The sequence below is a fragment of the Saccopteryx bilineata genome, chromosome 3, assembly GCF_036850765.1.
Source record: "Saccopteryx bilineata isolate mSacBil1 chromosome 3, mSacBil1_pri_phased_curated, whole genome shotgun sequence".
In the NCBI taxonomy this organism is placed as follows: Eukaryota; Metazoa; Chordata; class Mammalia; order Chiroptera; family Emballonuridae; genus Saccopteryx; species Saccopteryx bilineata.
In genome coordinates this window covers 100,488,836-100,510,867 of record NC_089492.1, presented here as the reverse complement: position 1 = coordinate 100,510,867, position 22,032 = coordinate 100,488,836, and the positions used below count along the sequence as shown (strand labels likewise).

Below are 22,032 nucleotides of genomic sequence, written 5' to 3'. Positions count from 1 at the left end.
TCACTCCCAGGCACTTGTTTCTGAATAATTAATCTGGCACTTTACCAGCACCTACAAGCTACGGTTTTTCTGATGATTAAATAAAAGGCCAAGGCTCTTAACAATTGTCAACTAGCTCTTTGGTATGGTTTGGCTCCATGTCATATGAGCACACTGGGAAGTCTGGAACAATCTGATGAAAGAACACCCATACCCCCTTGGCCCTCCACCAAACCATAGCTCAGACAGCAGGGGGTTCAGTTTAGTCATTCCAGGAAGATGAAGGAAGATAGAATGTCCTGACAAGTCTGAGCCTTCACACCCCTTTCAAGTATCACCTGAAGCCTCTAGTTTTGCTGAGCCCCTTCCAACCATTCAAAGGCCTTGTTTTTGTTGCTTTCTGCCAATTCTCACATTTCCCTCTCTCCCTCCTCTAGTCTCATATTTCTCCTGAATGTGATCAACATCAGCTTAAGTTCTCCAGACTGCATGACTCAAGCTGTGAATTCAAAATAAAAGAAAGCCTCCTTTCTCCTGAGAATTTAAAACAAAAACAAAAACCCAGGTTGCTCTCAGCTCAAATTTGAAAATGTCAAACAGAAGCCCCACCTTTTCAACAAGCTTTGAGACTTTCATTAAAGATGACTGAAAGATGGAGGAGAAAGAGGATTGGTTAGCAATCGGTTTTGAGAGTCCTGCTGGCCCTGCAGAGCTTCTGGAATTCACAAGGGGCATCAGAGGCACTGACATGGCAGAGATTGTTGTGGCAGAAGCAACTGGAAAATGTCCTGAGACTGAAACACAGACAGATGAACATCACCCCAGTGGACACTAATGACTTGCACTTTGAAATGCCAGAGGCTCATATTGCCAGTTAAGACAAGGAAAAAACACATTTCTCGTCTCCAAAGACCTTAGATCTTTCCAAACTCTGCAGGCAAATGCAGCGGTCATGAATTTCTGCAGCTGGGCAGCCCCTTCGTGCCATTAGGGGAATCATTGCCAGAGTTGCTGTGGGCACTGTAGTCAGTAAAGCTGAATCAAACAATCACAGAAAACCTCCCAGAGCTTGTTAGCAATGATTCAACTTATCATTCAATGCAGTCAAGCCAACAGCATTTCCAAATACCAACCTTATTTTAGCAGTACTTGATAAACTACTCTTTCTCTGAACATTTACAAGCTCAACAAATGGATTTCCAGACAAGTTTTCTGATTTACCGTCGGCAGATATTTAGAATGTCTTTTCAATCACTGGCATCTGGATAAAGTAATTTTGTCCCAGCATGGACATTTCTAGGAAATTAACAACAAAGGGGAGAGGCTTGTTGGAAGTTTTCTCAAGAGGAAAGTCTTTCAAGGACTGCTGCTCTCAGCTACAAGAAGGGATTGTTCTTACACCAATATGATTAGCAAAATAAATGTGGGCTTTGAGTAGTGCAGAGCAGCAAAAGGGTATCTTCGGATGTGACTGAAGGAAGGAATCCCTGGTTAAACATCTGAAACTGCATCTGGAGTAGGAACTGATAAAATGTAATGACAACCTCATGAATTCAGTCCTTAAATGAATCTAAAATTCACAAGTAACAGATTTTTAAAGTCAATTTGGCACTTTCAAACGTGCTCAACAAATAACTCAACAGGGCCCTGCCCCAGGTTCTATTGATACATACAAAGGGAGAAGTAAAATGGAACATGAGTCCTCAATTTCTGATACAGTTCAGAAGGCAAGACTAATAAAATGAAAGGGGATGGAATTAAATGCCAAAACGTCCAATTCTGATGTTAAATAGAATATAAGAATTCCAGAAATGAGAGAAATCAGTGTTGGCTGATGGGGGCAAAGCATCTGTGTTAGCCTTGCTCACTGCTACATAGTGCCTGAGCACGTGGACGCGCCCTGTGTGCGTGGTCTATGGAAGACTACGGTGCTTTTCCTTGGGGGTGGTTCTCCCAGATCGCTCTCCCGCCACTGCAAGGTGTAGTTTTCCCGCTCCTTTGCCATTCACTGCGAAAAGCAGGCTTTCCTTTGTTTATTAGCCCTTTTCCTTGTTTGTTTATTCACTTGCCTGTCCTTGTGAGCCTCCAATAAACAGGGCTGGCCCTATGCTGTCCAGCTCCTCAGTTTCTCTACTGTCTGCCCGAATTCAACGAGAACCTACTTGGCCCCAGCCATTGGCATTATAGCTGAGGTGGGAGGGTTCCTGTAGGCCTAGTGGCAAAAGACCCCAAACATGTCTTCTACTGGCCTGCCTGCAATTGTCGTTGTTATTACTGCACTCCTGCATCAAGGCTGTTCCTTTAAAACAGTACAGGGTGGTGGTTAAATACCCTGGTGCTGGAACCAGCCTGTCCGGGTGTCAACCTGGCTCAACCATTTATTAGCTGTGTGCCTTTCTGTGCCTCAGTTTCCTTATTTATAAAATGTAATAGAATCCACCTTATAGAACCATTGTGACAGTTAAAAGAGTTAACTTATGCAGTTCACTCAGTATATTTATAATTAGGTGTGCATCAGAATCACCTGGGGAGTTAATGCAAAATCTATGTGTCAGAGGATCTGTAGAAGTTGAGGAAACTAAGCCCCCTCAAGTAGTAAATTATATTTGAGAAGATAGTGGTAGCATGCTGTGTAGAATTAAGTAAGATTTTTTTCTTTTAAAGTCTTATTTCCAAGCCGGCATTTCACCTTTGCCTAGGGTGTTTCTCCTCAACCTCTTGAACTATTTTGCTGAGGAATATTTTTGGTGTGTTAGTTTCAATTTGGAGTATATCTGACATTTTTAAATTTTTTAAAAATTTCCGTTATCCTTAACTTGTTCCCTTTTGTTGAAACTTTGGAGTACAGTTGGGCTGTATTTTAATCCTTCAGCATTTCGAGTGCATTATTTTTTAAAAATGTAGTGAAATTAAGCCCTGGCCAGTTGGTTCAGCGGTAGATCATCGGCCAGGTGTGTGGAAGTCCCTGGTTTGATTCCCAGCCAGGGCACACAAGAGAGGCGCCCATCTGCTTCTCCACCCCTCCCCCTCTCCTTCCTCTCTGTCTCTCTCTTCCCCTCCCACAGCCGAGGCTCCATTGGAGCAAAGTAGGCCCGGGCACTGAGGATGGCTCCACGGCCTCCGCCTCAGGCACTAGATTGGCTCTGGCAGCAATGGATCAATGCCACAGATGGGCAGAGCATCGCCCCCTGTTAGCCATACTGTGTGGATCCTGGTCAGGCGCATGCGGGAGTCTGTCTGACTGCCTCCCTGCTTCTAACTTTGGAAAAATACAAATCAAATCAAATAAAAATGTAATGAAATTATAGTAACAAAATTATAAAAAAAATGTGAACACAGAAAATGAAAACATTCAATTAATAATAAAAATTTATACTTCTTTATGTTTAGAGGAAGCAAAAAACCTATTGGCTCCTGTGACTGGGAAGGCTGGGTGTAAATCTGGCTTTAGCACAACTGGCTAGAAACCCCAATGAAGTCATCAGGCCTCTCTCCAGTCCTTGGCTCTGCTTCTTTACGTGATGTGCTCATTCTCTCCTACTGCATGCAGGTGTCTTTGGTTGGCAGGAAGGATGGCCAGCAGCAAGTACTGATTCACATTTTTTTTTCATGGCTGATGACTCTAAGATATGACATGCCTTACTAGCTGCAGTTAGTAAATCCAATGAATTATTCCAATTGCCTTAGTTTGGGTACCCAAAACAATCATTCTAGCCAAAAGGATGGGATTCTCTTATAGGTCAGGCCTGGGTCACATGCTGATTTCTGTGTCCATAAGCAGAGGGTGATATTGGAAATCACAAGTATGTATGTAGCAGTAACTGTGGAAACAAAAATAAAAATGCTGACACAGTCTAACCCTTCTCTCATGCAGCAATAAATACACCTTTCTTCCCATATATAATTCAAAAAGTACTTTAATCTAATATAATTCAACTGTTCCACACCCACCTGAAAGCATACCATTTACTCTCCAGTGGGAGACAACCCAAAGACACACATTATTCCCACATCCTGCTCTGTGTACCGTGTTACTAGGTGATTTGCATTCCTCCCAGTCAGGTCCAGAAAGCAAATAGACAGCCAAGAACAGCCATTTCTGTGTCTATGCAACTTAATCCAATGAAAAATCCGTATAGTCTTTCCTAAACCCAAGTAAACTCTATTAGTCTCCCTCTCTAAATTAAATTGAAATGATCAGAAGGCAAGTTATATATGTGTCCAACTTTCAAAAGATAAATTTTCAGCCCCTAGATAGACACAAGCTAAAACAGAAATTCCACATTACTTATTGCTCAGAGACACTAAATATATTTTCTAGTTCCTTAGAAACAAAACAAACACAAATTTAATTAACCAGGAAGTTTAAGAGACTTACATCATATTTAAGAATTAACTGACTGTTAGTAAGACTTGCTAAAGTTTATATTTAGCTGTTACAAGGACTATAACTGTTTTCTGTCTTGAAGGGACTCAGTTGTATAGTACATTGAAATGCCAGTTATGTTTGACTACTATTCTATATTGATTTATTTTGACACTATCTGCCCTGTGGGAAACACATAAACTTTCAGCCTTCACACATAGTAACACTGGGAAAATATCAGCAACAACCCCTTGTTGCCAGTGCTGGTTACTTTCTTATAGTAAATGACCCTGCATCTGTCTTCCTGGTTTGTAGGCTTATGAAAGAATTACTGTTTGACAGAAGTGTTGCTGAAGGGTGTAAGAGTAACAAATTGGATATCCACTTAGAATGAAAATCTTGGGTCTGTGTGCAAATAAAGGTCTAAGCAGGATATTTTTGAATAATTGGGAATTACATGCATGAATAAATCTGGATATAAAAGATGTCAGAGATGGAAGAAGCCATCAGACAAGATGCCTTAAGAGAAAATACAATCATAGCTAAAGATTAAGTCTGCTGCTTAAAATGTTAAGACTTTTTAAGCAAAATAGGCTTTTAAACTCAAGGCAATCACTTGGTTCTTTGCTCACACTATTTTGAATGTATTTGTGAGACAATTGGAGGAGACTCCAAAAAGGCTGACAAGTAATTATAAGTGATCAGTTCTAATTTCTGATCCTTTGTGATTCATCATAAACTGTTAGGATGCTTCCCTCCTCCCCCCAAAAGATTAATTGACCAAAGTGACAGGAGATTAATGTCCTCTGCCTTGTAAATTTCCCAAAGTGTTCAATACCATCCTTTCAGCTCAGAATTTTGAAGATAATGTCTTTCTTTCTTTTTTGGTTTTTCTCTTTTAAAATTTTATTTATTTGTATTTTTTTCTGAAGTGAGAAGCGGGGAGGCAGAGAGACAGACTCCCACATGCGCCCAACCAGGATCCACATGGCTCGCCCATCAGGGGGCAATGCTCTGCCCATCTGGGCCATTGCTTCGTTGCAACTGGAGCCATTCTAGCACCTGAGACGAATGGAGGCCATGGAGCCATCCTTAACACCGGGGCCAACTTTGCTCCAATGGAGCCTTGGCTGCGGCGTAGAAAAGGAGAAATAAAGAGAAAGTATAGGGGAAGGGTGGAGAAGCAGATGGGTGCTTCTCCTGTGTGCCCTGGCCGGAAATCAAATCTGGAACTTTCACATGCCTGGCTGATGCTCTACCACTGAGCCAACTGGCCAGGGCCTAAAAAAAAATAATTTTTAAATTGGTCTTAAATGAAAATCTTTATCTTAGATAAGCGATTTTCAGTACCAACAGAGATACTCTGGTGTACTGCAAGAATTTTTAAAACATAATACCTGACTATTTAGTCAGGGGAACTGAACTCTTCTCTCTGAGACTGTCAAAAAAATGACAGTAGCCATCTGGTGTGAATGAATCACAATTATACTTTTTTTTAGTCAGATTAGCAAAAATATATTTTTTGGTGTGCTGCAGAATTTTAGTAATTATTTTCTGTGCCATGAGATAAAAAATTGCTATCTTAGGTTGTAATGGCCACAATCTCAGATATTTCATGTTTTATGTAAAATGATTTAGCAACAACAGTAAATTTTGATGTTCAGGCAACTATTTACTAGAAAAGGGAATCAATCATGTTGTTCCCATAAACAGGTCTCCAGCTCTCAGGGGTCTAGACTGGTATGTTTATCTGCTCATTGGACATGATTGAGTTTAATGTTTTTCAAACTCCAAGTCATGTGTACTAATGAATAGTAAATTCAAAATGCAACCAGCATTTAAGACCTTTTCCTTTGTGAATATTTGAAAATACATACTAAGTTGAGGAAACAGTAAAATGAACTCCTATACAGATATCAGCTTGATTCACTGATTATCAAGATATTGTCATATTTGCTTCTTATATCATTTTGTTCTTTCATTCTTTGGTGAAGTGTCTTAAAGAAGATTTCAGACAGCAAGTTAATTTACTTCTACATTTGCCACCACGTATCTCTAAAAAGTATATTTTCTTACATAACCACAAAACCCACTATTGTACAAAAAAAGTTAGCAATAATTCTTGGTATTGAGCAATATACCTCAAGTGTCTAAAAATGTCCTCTTATAGCTTGTTCGTTCAAATTAAAATCAATCAGCATTTAAAAAAATGAAATAGAAGAAATTAGTTTAGTAAATACTCAAGTGCATAACATGTAAAATAAGGCTCACTGTTTTATGAAACTGATTTTTGTATGTGTATATTTATGGCATTTATAATTTTTTTTATCATTGGTCACAATCACAGAATTGTGAAAGCCATTGGTTACAGGCTTCTGGGTCCAAAAACACTTCCAGTGGTTTAAGGAGGGACGTATGTACAGGAAAGAGAGCTCTCTACTTTTGTCCTCTGACCCCTGTGCTTAGAACTCCCTTCGCCACCATGTCTATCATTTCACATCTTCCTAGCCTCCAGGGGCTGAAATGTCATTCTACCACAGGAACTTCTTTTTCCTTTTTCTTATTTTTATTTTTATTTTTTTTTTAATGTGTATGTGATTGAGACAGAGAAACAGAGAGAGGGACAGATAGGGACAGACAGGAAAGGAGAGAGATGAGAAGCATCAGTTCTCTGTTGCGGCTCCTTAGTTGTTCATTGATTGCTTTCTCATATGTGCCTTGACTGGGGGGCTACAGCAGAGGGTCTGACCCCTTGCTCAAGCCAGCAACCTTTGGGCTCAAGCCAGCAACCATGGGGTCATGTCTATGACCCCTTGCTCAAGCCAGCGACCTCGGGGTTTCAAACTTAGGTTCTCTGCATCCCAATTCGATGCTCTATCCACTGCGCCACTGCCTGGTCAGTTGGGAACTGCTTCTGTTATCTGCTCAGCTGTCATTGGTTTGCCTCCTCTTTGACAAATGTAATTATTGCCTTATGTAATGATTATCTGTAAAGAATAGCATGCATATTATCCTCTCTATAAATTAAGATCACTGAGTCTAGGATGCATAACTTCTTTGCCCTGGGATGTAACTTGCTCTGTATTTAGCTTACATGAAACAGTAACAATTGAATAAACTGAGTTAGGAGTTTGACACACTAGCTATGGCTTAATAGGCAGTGAAGATGTTGGTGTCAAATATCAGACCCCAAGGAGAGACTGGAGAACCTAAATTCTTAAGGTTTAGACTTGATCATGTAAAGCAACAACAATAATAATTGTAGCTATATTATTTTTCAGAGCTTCCTAAATGCCTACTGTAAGTATGGTACTTTACTTTCTTTAAAATCAATTTATTATATGATTTCTTTCAGATTTTACTTATTCATTTTTAAAGAGAGAGGCAAGAAAGAGAGAGAGAGAAGGAGGGGAGGAGCAGGAAGAATCAACTCCCATCTGTGCCTTGACCAGGCACGCCCAGGGTTTTGAACCAGCAACCTCAGCATTCCAGGTTGATGCTTTATTCACTGCACCACCACAAGTCAGGCAGTACTTTATTTTAACTAATATTCCAAAAAAAAAAAAAAATCCTGAGAGGAAGGGGTAGGTATCACAAAAAACAAACAAACAATTAAGTACTTTTGCAAAATCTAGCTCCTAAACTGTTCTTCTGAATGAGATTCTGTTAAGAAGTCATACTGTTCAATGGGACAGGCAGGTTACCTAATTTTTCTAGCCAATGCTTGAATCCATTTCATAATTCAGAGTAAGCTTAGGGAGAAACCAAGGATGATGAGCTTGAACTTCTCTTCTACTTTGTCACAGCTTCTGGGATCTAAAGAAATCTAAGAATTTGGGAAGTCTGCACTGAAAAACAAGCAAATGTGACTCCTGCTCTTTTACACACACATATGAAACACACAGACACACACACGTGTATGTACCTTGCATGTGTTAACAACTATTCTTCCTTCCAATCTCAATCTAAGGATACTTTCCCTGGAAACCTTTTTGACTTCCGGTGAGGCATACTCTCTGATGGAAACATGTTTCTTTTTCTCAGAACTGTTTCAATGTATAATTCATTTACATAATAGTGTAATTATTTGATTAATATCTGCCTTGCCTTCTGATACTGTAAGGAATGCTCCTCCTTTTGCTCATCTCATTTTTTCTAGCACTGAACTTGCTGCTTGGAAACTCTTAGGTGTTCAATAATAGTGAATACATTCATGAATGAATAAATGACTGCCTAGACAAATTTCAATAGATGTTTCCTACTTCTACAGGTATCTTGGTACAGAAACAATAGAATGTTGGTTGAAGGTTAAAGGTTTTGGGGACAGAAGCAATTAGAAGAGATCATCTATTCATTCTCATCACTGCTTCTACCAGCCTTATTGCATCTGTAACTATGTGCCTTGTCTTTCCTTCTGGGACAATGGCTGCACTGTCTGGATTCTTATCTAAAGTCAACCCCTTCACTGTTGTACCAGATCCCATCCCCTCAGCGTATTCTTTCTCTCAGGCATTATCAATTTTTCACTCCCTTCTGTAGCACTGAAAAATAGAACTTTTTACAATGATGGAAATTTCCTGTCTATGCTGTCCAACATGGCAGCTTCTAGCTACTGGTGGCCATTGAGTACTTGAAATGTGGTTAATAACTGAGGAACTGAGGCCCTGGCTAGTTGGCTCAGCAGTAGAATGTCTGCCTGGTGTGTGGAAGTCCCAGGTTTGATTCCCAGTTAGGGCACAAAGAAGAAGTAACCATCTGCTTTTCCACCCTTCTACATCCCCTCTCTTCTCCTCCTACAGCCATGGCTTGATTGGTTTGAGCACATTGGCGCTGGGTGCTAAGGATGGCTCCATGACCTCACCTCAGTTGCCAAGCAATGAAGCAGCGGCCCCAGATGGGCGGAGCATCTCCACATAGGGGGCTTGCTGGGTGGATTCCAGTTGAGGAACATGCAGGAGTCTGTCTGTCTGCCTCCCTGCCTTTCATATAATTTTAAAAAATTAACTGAGAAATTGAATTTTTAAATTGTTAAAATTTAATTTAAGTTAAATTAAATAGCTACGTATAGATAATTCCCATCAGCATCAAAAGCACTATTATTTCTTTCATCTTAAAAAACTAATCTCTACACATTGGTAGTTACAAAATAGTCATGGAGATTTAAGCAAAGCACAGGGAATATAGTCTATAATATAGCAATAACTATGTTGGGGTCCTGGAAGTATTGAGGGGAATACTATGTAAAGATTATGATTGTTGAACCACTAAGTTGTACACTTGAAACCAACAAAATAAAATTGAAAGGAAAAACTAATCTACCTTTGACTTCACACCTCCTTCTAATAGGTATCACCCCCTTTCTCTGCTCCCTCCTTCATTGTATGCTCTACAAAAGGCTTTGTCTATACTCCCTGTCCCTACTTCCCCTTCCTCAGGTTGAACTCACTTAAATCAACTTTTTGACTCAACACGTCATCAAAATGGCTCTTTGCAGCATCAACAGGGACCTCTGAGTTGCCAAATCCTCTGGTCAATGTTGAGAACTAACAGCAGGATTTTATGTTGTTGATAATTCCCTCCTTGAGAGACTTCGTTCCCTCGGTTATCTGGGACTCTGCCATTTCTCTTGGTCCTCCTCCTATCTCTCTGGCTATTCTATCTCTGTTTCTAGTGCTGGGTTTTCATTTTTACATCCTCAAAATATTGAAATATGACAAGCCTCAGTACTTGGATCCCATTTATATTTGCTTCCTAGACACTTTCATCCATTTCCATGGCTTTAAATATTAGGTATAGGCTGTAGATTTCCAAATGTCTCTCCAATTCTGAATTCCAACTTGTATGCATAGAGCCAATTCCCTGCTCACATTTGAATGTCTATCAGGCACCTCAAGCTTAATATTCCAGATCACTTTTGATTTCACCTTTTAAATGTTTTCCCTCAGTCTTCCCAATTTTAAAATCAGTGCTATCTCCATTTTTCTCAGTCCAAAAATTCTGGAGTCATCCTTGACTTATACCCCACAGCTAATCAATCCATCAGTAAATCCTGGTTCTACTATTTAAACAAAGAGATAACCTGTTTCTCATTATCTCACTCCCCCTATCCCCCTGCCAATCCAACTCACTACCATTTCTAGTCTGGATTATTGCAAGAGTTTCCTCACTGATCTCCCTACTTTTATTTACCTTTATTCCCTTAAAATCACCTCTCCAAACAGCAGCAGAGTGAGCCTCTAAAAATACAAATGGATTCAGCCTGACCAGGCAGTGGTGCAGTGGATAGAGCATCGGACTGGACTGCAGAGAACCCAGGTTTGAAACCCTGAGGTCACCGGCTTGAGTGCGGGGTTGCTGGCTTGAGTGTGGGATCGTAGACATGACCCCATGGTCGCTGGCTTCAGCAAGGGATCACTCGCTCTGCTGTAGCCGCCGGGTCAAGGCACATATGAGAAAGCAATCAATGAACAATTAAGGAGCCACAATGAAGAACTGATGCTTCTCATCTCTCTTCCTGGCTGTCTGTCCCTATCTGTCCCTCTCTCTGTCTCTCTCACTGTCTCTGTCACACAAAAAAATACAAATGGATTAATATCATAGCATCACACCAGATTTTCTAATGGTTTCCTATCTCATTCTGAATAAAAATCTGTGTTCTTACAGTGGCCTATTAACTAACACCCTTTATGATCTGGTCCCTGAGTACCTCAAACCTCTGTGCACATGGCCTTGCTCTTTTCTTATACCCACACTGTCCTCCTTTCCCCCTCTGAACGGGCTTCACATATCACCCTCAATCCCTGCACCCAGATTTATTTTACATTACAGTTCTCATGTCTTCCCAAACTAAACTCTGGAATGTTTAGTCAGAATCCAGACTTGATCTGTTTTGTTCTCTGCTGTATCCTTATGTCAAATAGAGCCTGGCACTTGAGTATGTGTTCAGAAAGTGTTGAATGAGTGAATAAATTATATTCCTCACGCCTAATAGTATGACCCAGAGTAAACTATTGAACCTTTTTTGGATCTCATTTTCCTCATCTCCCAAAGGAGAGATGAGCTAATAATTTCAAAGCACACATTTATTCAGTAAATATTTAATGCAACCTACGGGGTGCCTGGCACTGAGAATGTGAAAAAGGCACACAGTCCCTGGCTCCCAAGGAGCTGTCCAGCGGGATAAACAGTCAAACGGGAAATCATGGAGGGCTTCCAGAGGAAATTTCTTGAGCGTTCAGCTGAGAATGTGTAGGATACAGCTAGGTGATGTGGGAGTGGAAGCCTGTCAGGGTTTCCCACGTATGCACAGGGAAACTTTCCAGACTGTAAACCCTGTGACAGCAAGCGCTTCCTGTTTCCTCCCCAGATTTAGCTCCACACTCGTAATCACATTGCTCTTGCCTCCAATCCTGGTGCATTTACTGCGGGAAGGGGAAGATACTGAGTTCAGTTACAGCTTTAAAACTATACGACCTTTGCTAGACTCCATATATTTCATGAAGCGAGGCACTGCTTGAGGACTTAGGGTTGGTTGTACCTATATATTCCTTTACACTATCTCTTTGCCCCAATAATATTAATCACCTTATATTTAACCTCAGAGGCTCCGAACATAGTACAAAGGTCCTCAACGTTTTTCTTGCCCCACTCTGAAAGTTATGGAACGCCGCTATCAGCGCACCGTCGGCCCTGGGCACCAATACTGCACGCCAGCGACAACCTTAGCCTCGGCGAAGAACTGCTCCACACTCAGGGATCTTCACGGTCGGCTCTTCTCGATACTTCTCGCGTGTTCTGTTAGTTGGCCCCCCGCAAGCCTCGGCGCGAACCTGGGAGGAGTCGACCTCTTCCGACTTTACCAACTGAATAGGGGTGGGGCGACTGAACGTGTCGAGATGAAGAACATGAAATGGAAATAGAGTCTCCCTTAAATAATAAGCTAATCCACGCTTTGACTTTATACCTGGGAAAGGGCTCATATCTACTCAGAGAAATAGGTTTATTTTCCACCTTCCAAGCTAAAACGACTCTTTGTCTCCCCTGACGTGTGGCGCTCTCGGCCTTTGGTCTCTCCCGCGCCGGGGGACCCCGAGGTCACGTGCTCCTCCTGTCCTTCTCGCGGAACGTGCGCCCGGCTTTGCGGACAGCCGAGCCATGGCAGCGATTCTGAGACCCGCGGTGTGGCTCCTCCGTGCCGGGGCGGCTCCGCGTCTCCCGCTCTCCCTGCGCCTCCTCGCGGGCGGCTCGGGCCGGCCGCACGCCGCCCTCTGCCCGCCCGCAGCTCGCGCTGAGCCTGTCGCCGGGTGAGTGCTCAGGCACTCCCTTGGCCCGCCTGCAGCTCGTGGGGTCGTGACGCTGGCGCTGGACTGGCCCCTCTGTGCCCTTTCCATGACCACTTTGTCGCTCTGGCGTTAAGCGTCCCGGGACCACGGATCATGCCCCCATCAGGGGTTTTTGGGTGCCTGGGTTGGTCGCCTTCAGAAGGTCATGGCCGCAGGCGTGGCATGTGTCCTGCTGGATCCTGCCCTGGGGCGACCTACGGCCTGTGAAGCTTCGGGGGGCCCTGAAGCCTGCTGCGTTGGTGGGGTGTTACTCCTCTCCTTAGGAACGACCGGCTGTCCCACGGGCAAACGTTATTGGTGATCTGTAACCAGCTAGGACTTAGATTTCGAGTTTTATTTTTGTGGGGCTTGGGGGAGAATAGGTTGGGCATTTTGGTTGCGCCAAGGATTAGCTTAGAGATGAGCATTTATTACCAGTTTGGGTTTTTGCCTGAATTTTCATGGAGTTTTCCTCCTAGTATTTGCCTAATGACGTTAGACAAGTTACTTAGTATCTCCAGGCCTGTTTCTTTAGTTATATGGTGGCAGTAGAAAGAGCGTTGGTAGTATTGTATGTAAAGCACTAACAGAGGGCCTGGTACCTAGTACGTGCTTTAATAGTTACTATAATAATAATTATGATTACACGGATATTTGTGGGCCAACCGGGAAACCAACTGTCTGCATAAAATTATATGGAAGAAATATCTTATGACTTCTTAACAACTTAGTTATATTAATAAGTCTTTAGAACATAGCCTGCTTGTAACCAGGAGCCTGCATGGATTTTCTCATTTAGAGCTTAATAGTTAACCTTCAGAAGTCATGCGACTGCTTCGCAGAACTACATCTTTTGATTTTCAAAGAATTTCTTTTGACAAGAAGTCATGCCAGTTACTCTTTTTTTCCTAATTCTTAACTTGCCTTGGAAGGTCATTGTTATGCATTTTCACTATGATATTTGAGGGAAAAAAACAGGGAACACTAGTAGATAGGGTATTTATTATATTATAAAGGGTCTGGGTTTCATTTACTTGCTGGGAACTCTTATCTAACCTCTTTGGTCCTCAGCTTGATTATCTGTACAGGCCTTTCTCACTTTGTCAAGTTGATTGCTTGTCAGTCAGGACTCAAATCCTGTTTCTTGGGAAGAAGCCTTACCTCAACATTCACTCTAAAAAACTACCCTGTTTAATTTTATCATGGCAAGTCTCACTTGTCTGATATTATCTTCTGTTTTCTTAGTAGAAAATGAGTTGCATGAAAGCAGAATTTTGTCTTGTTCACCTTTGTGTGATCAGCTCATAGCAAGGATGAACTATTTGTTTCATTTTTTCACCTGGACACTGAAAACTTTTTCTATGTAGTTTTCTATCCCTCAGCCTCTAAGCATGCCTAGATCTTTCCCACCTGAAAGACAAAACCTTTCGTGGGACTCTGGCTTATTCTAGCCGCTTCCCAATTTCTTCCTGCCTGTATGCCCACCCTTTGTTTCCTCACTTTGCATTCACTCTTCTACGCCTGTAATCATCACTGCAAAAATCATTGTCTTGTTTGTTAATTTTTTATTGTATATTTTTAAATTATAAAACTCGTGTACCTTGAGGAATGATTGCAAAATACAGGGGAAAAGCAATAAACTAAAAATCATCCTTAATTCTGTCACCAAGAAAGAGCCATTGATATATGTAACTGCTTCTAATTACTTATGTATGTGTGAGATGATCCACATTGAAGGCCTTGACCTCTGGCGTGTTCCTGTCTCCCAATTCCCCTTCATGAGACCCTTTTCTTGGCACCAGTGACAACACTCTTTCTTGCTCTTGTTAGGATTTTTCTCACTTGCTTTGTTGCTTTTATTCCTCTGTCTCTTAAGTGCTGATATTTTTAGGGAGAACTTGTTCTTAGTTCTTTTCTCATTTTTTTTATCCCCTTTGGGTTACCTGTTCTGTTTTCACAGTGTCAGCTCCTGCCTAACTATCTGATGATAGCATTGTTTCTCCTCCTGGACATAGACTGTCTACTACAGTGTTTTTCAAAAGTTTCATGCTGGTCCACGAAAGAGTTAAACACTCTGATGTTGTATGAAGATTTTAGACCCAATGATTAGTCGAATATACTCATGCTCAGGGTAATGGCCACTTATCAGCCTGTATCATTGATGAAAATACTATTGAGGTTGTCTTAGATACTTTTGGAACTTGTAGGCTCATTCAAACAACCTTTTGCGCCATACAGAGCATTTATAAATTGCGCAGTAGACAAAAAGCATTCGGACAAACGCAGACTTCAGTGTATGGAGTTTGGAAATCAAGCACCAGCTTATACAGTGTTGCACTATTATGCAGTAAGATAAAACTAGTCATTGCATATTTCCATTTCCAGCTGGCTAGATCCTCATGGGTAAAAAGGTTGAAAACAACTGATCTAGTAGACATCCACTGGTTGAACTCCAGGGACTTCAGACCCATCACATCTCATATTGGACTCATTTTTCCTCCCAAATCTGTTCCTCGTGTGTTCCCTCCTTTAGTTAATATTGCTATTTGTTTCCTTGAGATTTCTCGTTCATACTTCATTAACACCTACCCCCTATATATTGATTGCACAAATGAGTAAGTCCTGTTAGATCTGCTTCATCTGGAATGAATCCCTCTTCCTCCAACCCCCACATCAATCCCTAGTCTTCCCGATAATTTGGTCTTGTCTTTTTATTACAGTCAGACACTGTGGTGGTTCCCATTAGGTCCAAGGTAAGGTGCTTCCTGATCTGCAGATGCCTCTGGAGCCTTGCTTACCCATGGCATTCTGTATTCTAGCTATACCAAATTACTGCTTTGAGGTCAGCAGGACTTCTGAAACAATGAGCATAAGAATTCCCTGGGGATCTTTTTTTTTTTTTTTTTTTTGTATTTTTCTGAAGCTGGAAACGGGGATAGACAGTCAGAGGGACTCCCGCATGCGCCCGACCAGGATCCACCCGGCACGCCCACCAGGGGGCGATACTCTGTCCCTCTGGGGCGTCGCTCTGTCGGGACCAGAGCCACTCTAGCGCCTGGGGCAGAGGCCAAGGAGCCATCCCCAGCGCCCGGGCCATCCTTGCTCCAATGGAGCTTGCTGCCGGAGGGGAAGAGAGAGACAGAGAGGAAGGAGAGGGGGAGGGGTGGAGAAGCAGATGGGCGCTTCTCCTGTGTGCCCTGGTCGGGAATTGAACCCGGGACTTCTGCACGCCAGGCCGATGCTCTACCACTGAGCCAACCGGCCAAGGCCCTGGGGATCTTGATAAACATGTAGGTTCCGATTTTGTGGGTCTAGACAGGAGACCGATGTTTTGCATTTCTAACAAGCCCCCGAATGATTAAGATGCTGCTGGTCTGTGGACCAGCATGGCTCTGATAGGCCATGTTGCACATCTGCTTGCCTTTGCACATAATGTTCACTTTTGGGACTTGTATCCCCTTCCCCTACTCATGTGTTCCCTTTCATTGTTATTTTTTTTTTTTTTAAGTGAGAGGAGGGGAGATAGACTCCCCCATGCATCCTGACCTGGATCTGCCTGGCAGCCCCCTGTCTGGGGCTGATGCTTGAATCAGCTGAGCTATTCTCAGCACCTGGGGCAATGCTAGAACCAGTTGAACCCACTGGCTGTGAGGGGAAAAGAGAGAGAAGATGGAGAGGTAGGGGAAGAGAAGCAGATGGTTCTTATGTGTAGCCTGACCAGGGTTTGAACTTGGGACGTCTGTATGCAGGGCTAATGCTCTGTCCACTGAGCAAACCAGCCAGGGCCATAAAATTTTTTTAACTGATTTTAGAGAGAGGGAGAGAGGAAAACATTGATTTGTGGTTCCACTTATTTATGCGTTCACTGGTTGACTCTTTTATGTGCCATATGATTCCTTGAAGCTATCAAGGTTGATTAGAAAGTTGGTCATTTGATGGTTGGAAGCCTTTGGAGGGTTTTGAGAGATACAAGTGTTGACAGTTTACAGAGACTAATGGAGAGATAGAGGCTGGGAATTGACAGACCAGTTAGAAGAAACCTTGATAACTCCAGAGTAGGCTCCATGGGGCTTCAACTAATTGGTTTGGAACTGAGAAAGATACTTTCCTTCTGGAGAGAGAAGGAGAGATTGCTAAGGGTGTTTACAGAATCAGAAAGAATAGATTTGGAGGTTAATATAAACAATAATACCTTTAGTTTAGATCCTTAGCATTTTCAAAGTGTCTTTGTTGGAATACATCACACATTTAATCCTCTGTGGGTTGGTATTGCAAATTAGGAAATTGAGGTTTAGAAGGGTGAACTAATTTATCCAGGATCTCCAGTTGGGATTCAACTACTGTAATTCCCATTACAGTTGTAATTCTGAAGTGTTTTGAATATGTTGTAATGTAGGTGCTGGAGTTACTTAAGGACATAAAAAACATTTTAAAAAAATTGTACATGATACATCATGAATTTAGTAATCAAAGACTATCACATGTATATAAGTAAGCACGTGTTAAGATCACAGAGTGTGATCTCTAGAAGGGATTCTTAGAATAATCTACTTCATCCTACTCTCACTTTGTACACCTAAACAGTGTTCACATCACATTATAGGTCCCATCCTGTGAAGTGACTTTTTATCACTTCTTGCCTTAGCTGAGAAACATCCGTATGGACTGGAGGATCCTGAGACGAGGGGACATCAGGATGGGGGGAAGGAATAGCATTGGTGTTTCAAGCCAGGAGATTTTTATCCAAGTGTGGAATGGTTGCATACTTTTTTATTCTTAGATTCTGTGACTTACCATAAAGCTGTGCTTGGGGGACAGCTTAACTGGGCAAGAGTTTTTGAAAAATCAGGGTCTTGCAAAATAGTTCAGGGAGAATGTTCATTGTGACAGCTCTATAAAAAGTTAGAGAAAAGGGGATCAACAGATGTTTATTAAGTACAGGCAGTTCCTGAATTATGAATGAGACAGGTTCTGTAGGTTTGTTCTTAAGTTGAATTTGTATATGAGTTGGAACAGGTACATTTACCTATTAAATGCAACTTAGATGTTTGTATAAGTTGTACGTAAGTCAGATATTTGTAACTCCAGAACTTACTGTACTTTGTATATTAAGAGCTTTATTGAGTGCTGTTTTGTTAGGAATTTTAAGTTTTTTTAAAAAATATCATCTTGACAAGGTAGTAGTTTTCTTCAGATGAATGCACTAATGGTTAAACCAATGTTTTTCAGCCTCTGGTCTGTGGACTGGTGTGGGTCCGCTAGTAATTTCATGCTGGTCCACGACAGAGTTAACCATTCTGATGTTGTATGAAGATTATAGAGTCTAAGTTGAAAACAGCTAGCTTAGACCAAGTACCTTTCCTAGATCCACGCAGCTGTTAAATAATATAGCTTGTATTTGAATAGACCTTTTAAAGTAAATCTTTTGCTTTCTGCTGATACATTTTAAAAAAGAGGAATATGCTCTAGGAAATACATAGTTAATATTTATTACACACTTCCTTTGCTGGGTTCTTTATGTGTACTTTCTAAGTAAGTGTTACCCAAACTTTTGGCATTTGTGCACTGCCTTCAGATTTTTTGTGCAATCTGTGTACTACCTAAACTGTTATTTATATTTTTCTTGACATTGGTTTTAGGTTTAAACTGACATCTTTATCATTTAATTTTGTCTTAAGTAAGAATACTAGTAAAATAAAGAGCTTCTTGTGATAATTATTTTATTCTTTAAAAAATTTTATTTATTGATTTTAGCGAGAGAAGAATGGTATGAGAGAGAGAGAGACAGGAACATTGAACATTGTTCTGTTCCTGTATGTGCCCTGACCAGGCATCAAACTGGCAACCTCTGTGCTGTGGGACGATGCTCTCACTGACTGATCTGGCCAGGGCAAAGTGATGTTAGAGTAACTCATAACAGCAGTGAAGATGAGAGTAGGAAAAGGGAGAGTTTAAGAATGATGTGATTTGTTTGGTGGATGTTCCAAGTTAAAAAGAAATGAGGAACACTTCAATAAAAAGTTTACTTGAAAAAATAAACACCAAGACTATCCAAAACATACAAAGAATTCTATAATACTCAACAAGGAGACACTAATGACCCAACTGAAAATTGGCTGAAGTTTTAAACAGTTTATCAAAGAAGACATACAGAAGGCCAATGGCATGTGAAAAGATGCTCGGTGTCATTTGTCATTAGGGAATTGCAAATCAAAACAGCAATTAAGTAACCACTACATGCCTGTTAAAATGCCTAAAATCCAAAACATTTATGGCACAAAATGCTGGGGGCGGGAGCCATCAGGGAACTGTCGTTCATTGCTGCTGGGAATACAAATTGGTACAGCCATTTTGGGAGACTGGTCAGGAGTTCTTACAAAGCTAAATAAACATAAACTTACCTATGATCCAGCAGTCACACACCTAGATATTTACCCAAATGAGTTGAAAATTTATATCCACACAACTGTTTATAGTAGCTTTGCTCATAATTGACCAGAATTGGAAGCAACCAATGTATTCTTCAATAGGTGAGCAATAAATTGTTGTACGTCCATACAATAGAATATTATTCAGTATTAAGAAATGAGCTATAGAACCACAAAAAAAACATGGAGGAAACTTAAATGTATACTAGATGAAAGAAGCCAGTCTGGAAAAGGCTATATACTTCATTAGCCAACTTGATAACATTCTGGAAAAGGCAAAACTATAGAGAAAAGTGACAAGTGTTTGCCAGGGAAGAATTCAGGCTGGTAGGGGAAGGGATGAATAGGTGGAACACAAGGCATTCCTAAGACAGTGGAACTGTTGTTTTTTTGATACTGTCATGCATGTCATTTATGTATTTGTCAAAACCTGTAGATAAGTACACACAGAGAATGAACCCTATTATAAGTACAGACCTTAATGTCTCAGTATTGGTCATGTTTTGTGACCAATGTATCTCTCACTAATACAAGATGTTGATAGGGGAAAGTGTGGTTGAGGAGGAAGAGGGCATATGGGAACTTTCTGGACAATTTTTTTGTAAACCTAAAAATACTTTAAAGAAGTAAGGTATTAATATAAAAAAGACAAAACCTTTTGACAGATAGAAGCCTGCTTGTAATAATCTAGTTCTTGTACCTTTTGAAATCCAGATGCTCAACTATAAAAGTGGGGTTTTTTGTTTGTTTTTTTGGGGTTTTTGTTTTGTTTTGTTTTTGCACTAAGTCAAAATAAAAACGACCACCATCAATTTTTTAAAAATGAGAAAAATATCTTTTTTTTTTTTTTTCTGAAGCTGGAAACGGGGAGAGACAGTCAGACAGACTCCCGCATGCGCCTGACCGGGATCCACCCGGCACGCCCACCAGGGGGCGATGCTCTGCCCCTCCGGGGGCGTCGCTCTGCGGCGACCAGAGCCACTCTAGCACCTGGGGCAGAGGCCAAGGAGCCATCCCCAGCACCTGGGCCATCTTTGCTCCAGTGGAGCCTTGGCTGCGGGAGGGGAAGAGAGAGACAGAGAGGAAGGAGGGGGGGGGGGGTGGAGAAGCAAATGGGCGCTTCTCCTATGTGCCCTGGCCGGGAATCGAACCCGGGTCCCCCGCACGCCAGGCCGACGCTCTACCGCTGAGCCAACCGGCCAGGGCCGAGAAAAATATCTTTTAAATGCCAGATTTTTCCAGAGAAAATTCATGGGTAACCTGAATATTAATTGTGAGTGCTGGAGACTTGGGAGGAACTCCTGAGCCATTTATGACAAGTTGCATGGTTATATCTGTTTTGGTTATTGGCATTTGGAGGCAGTGTGTTCCAGCTTGTGCCAGCCGATGGGTAGGTGCCTGCCTTGCATAGACCCTTCGTGACCCCTGGACTTGCTTTTTTCTTTCTATCACAACATACCTATTGCTCCAGGCTGTGAAAATTTTGTTTCCTTCAGGATGTGTCCAGTGAATTTAAAAATATTTCTGGGCCAAATAATAAATGTAGAAAGCACCACCATGTGAGGAAGCGCTGGAGAGTCCTTTTGAAGACTGAAGAGTCCCTTGACTTAAATATGTAATTCTTCCCTTATGCCAATTTATTTTATAGCAGATTTATATTTCATCTTAACTAATGAATGGGTATTCTTCACACACTTATGTTTACTGGCTGCATTAAAGAGCTATAAGATAATTAGTTTTAGAATATTTAGAATGTTGTGTTGGTTTATTAACATCTCTGTCTTCTGCCTGAATTTTGTTTTGTGTTTGATGTTAACATTTTTAAAATCAGTTTAGCAAAGATATTTATTTAGCCTGACCAGGCAGTGGTGCAGTGGTGCAGTGGATAGAGCGTCGAACTGGGATGCAGAGGACCAAGGTTGGAGACCCCAAGGTCGCCAGCTTGAGCGTGGGCTCATCTGGTTTGAGCAAAATCCCACCAGCTTGAACCCAAGGTCGCTGGCTCCAGCAAGGGGTTACTCGGTCTGCTGAAGGCCTGCAGTCAAGGCACAAATGAGAAAGCAATCAATGAACAACTAAGGTGTGGCAACGCGCAATGAAAAACTAACGATTGATGCTTCTCATTTCTCTCTGTTCCTGTCTGTCTGTCCCTGTCTATCCCTCTCTCTGACTCACTCTGTCTCTGTAAAAAATAAAAAAATAAAAAAAAATAATAATAAAAGGATATTTATTTATTTATTTTGCTCTTTCACAGTATTTCAGATCTGGGTTGGGTAAAAAACTTTATTCTGGGTGACTTAAAATAATGACATTTTGTGTTTGCTTGACTAACAAAGGCATAGTTTAGTAACAGCTAATCTAGTACCAGATAAATGGCTAGAGAAAACCTTTAAAAATAAGGAATAAATATATGTAGTAGTGTATCTTCTGTGGTTTGTAGGTAATAAGCTAGCATTTAATTAATTTTGCTCATTTAACAGACTTCAACTAAATATGATATTGTCTTACTGAGTTAGTACTCTGACTTTTTTCCATTTTATTTTCATTTCATTCTATTTATTTATTTAGGTCGAATCACTGATGGCTAGAGTGGTTGTGATTTGTCCCAAATCACAGTAGTAGCATTTCTAGTCTAGTACCAGTTATTGTCTCTGTGTTTTACATAACCTTTTTGTGAAACTACTGGTGTAGCTTTCTTTAATGTAACGTCGTATACTTAATCATCCAATTTGTGAGTGGTTTTCCAAGTTAATGCCATAGGGTAGAAAATTAACAGTTTTATTATTAAACATTACTATATAAATACTCATTTTAGTAATTGACTGTGGTAAAATGTACACATGATAGAACACATGTGCTTATAATCCGGAAGGCATTCTTGAACTAATAAGAGTATTTTTATATTATACTTAGTTAATATATACTTTGTGTATATTAT

General features: G+C 41.1%; 1 protein-coding gene across 1 annotated transcript in view; it reads left to right on the top strand.

Moving 5' to 3' along the window:
• The first annotated feature begins 12,445 nt into the window (after nucleotides 1-12,445).
• LRPPRC (leucine rich pentatricopeptide repeat containing) overlaps nucleotides 12,446-22,032 on the top strand; it is a 97,575-nt gene continuing 87,988 nt past the window's right edge. Inside the window, exon 1 of the mRNA XM_066267024.1 lies at nucleotides 12,446-12,648. Coding sequence (XP_066123121.1) covers nucleotides 12,500-12,648 — 149 coding nt within the window. The 5' untranslated portion in view covers nucleotides 12,446-12,499. The remainder of the gene's footprint in view (nucleotides 12,649-22,032) is intronic.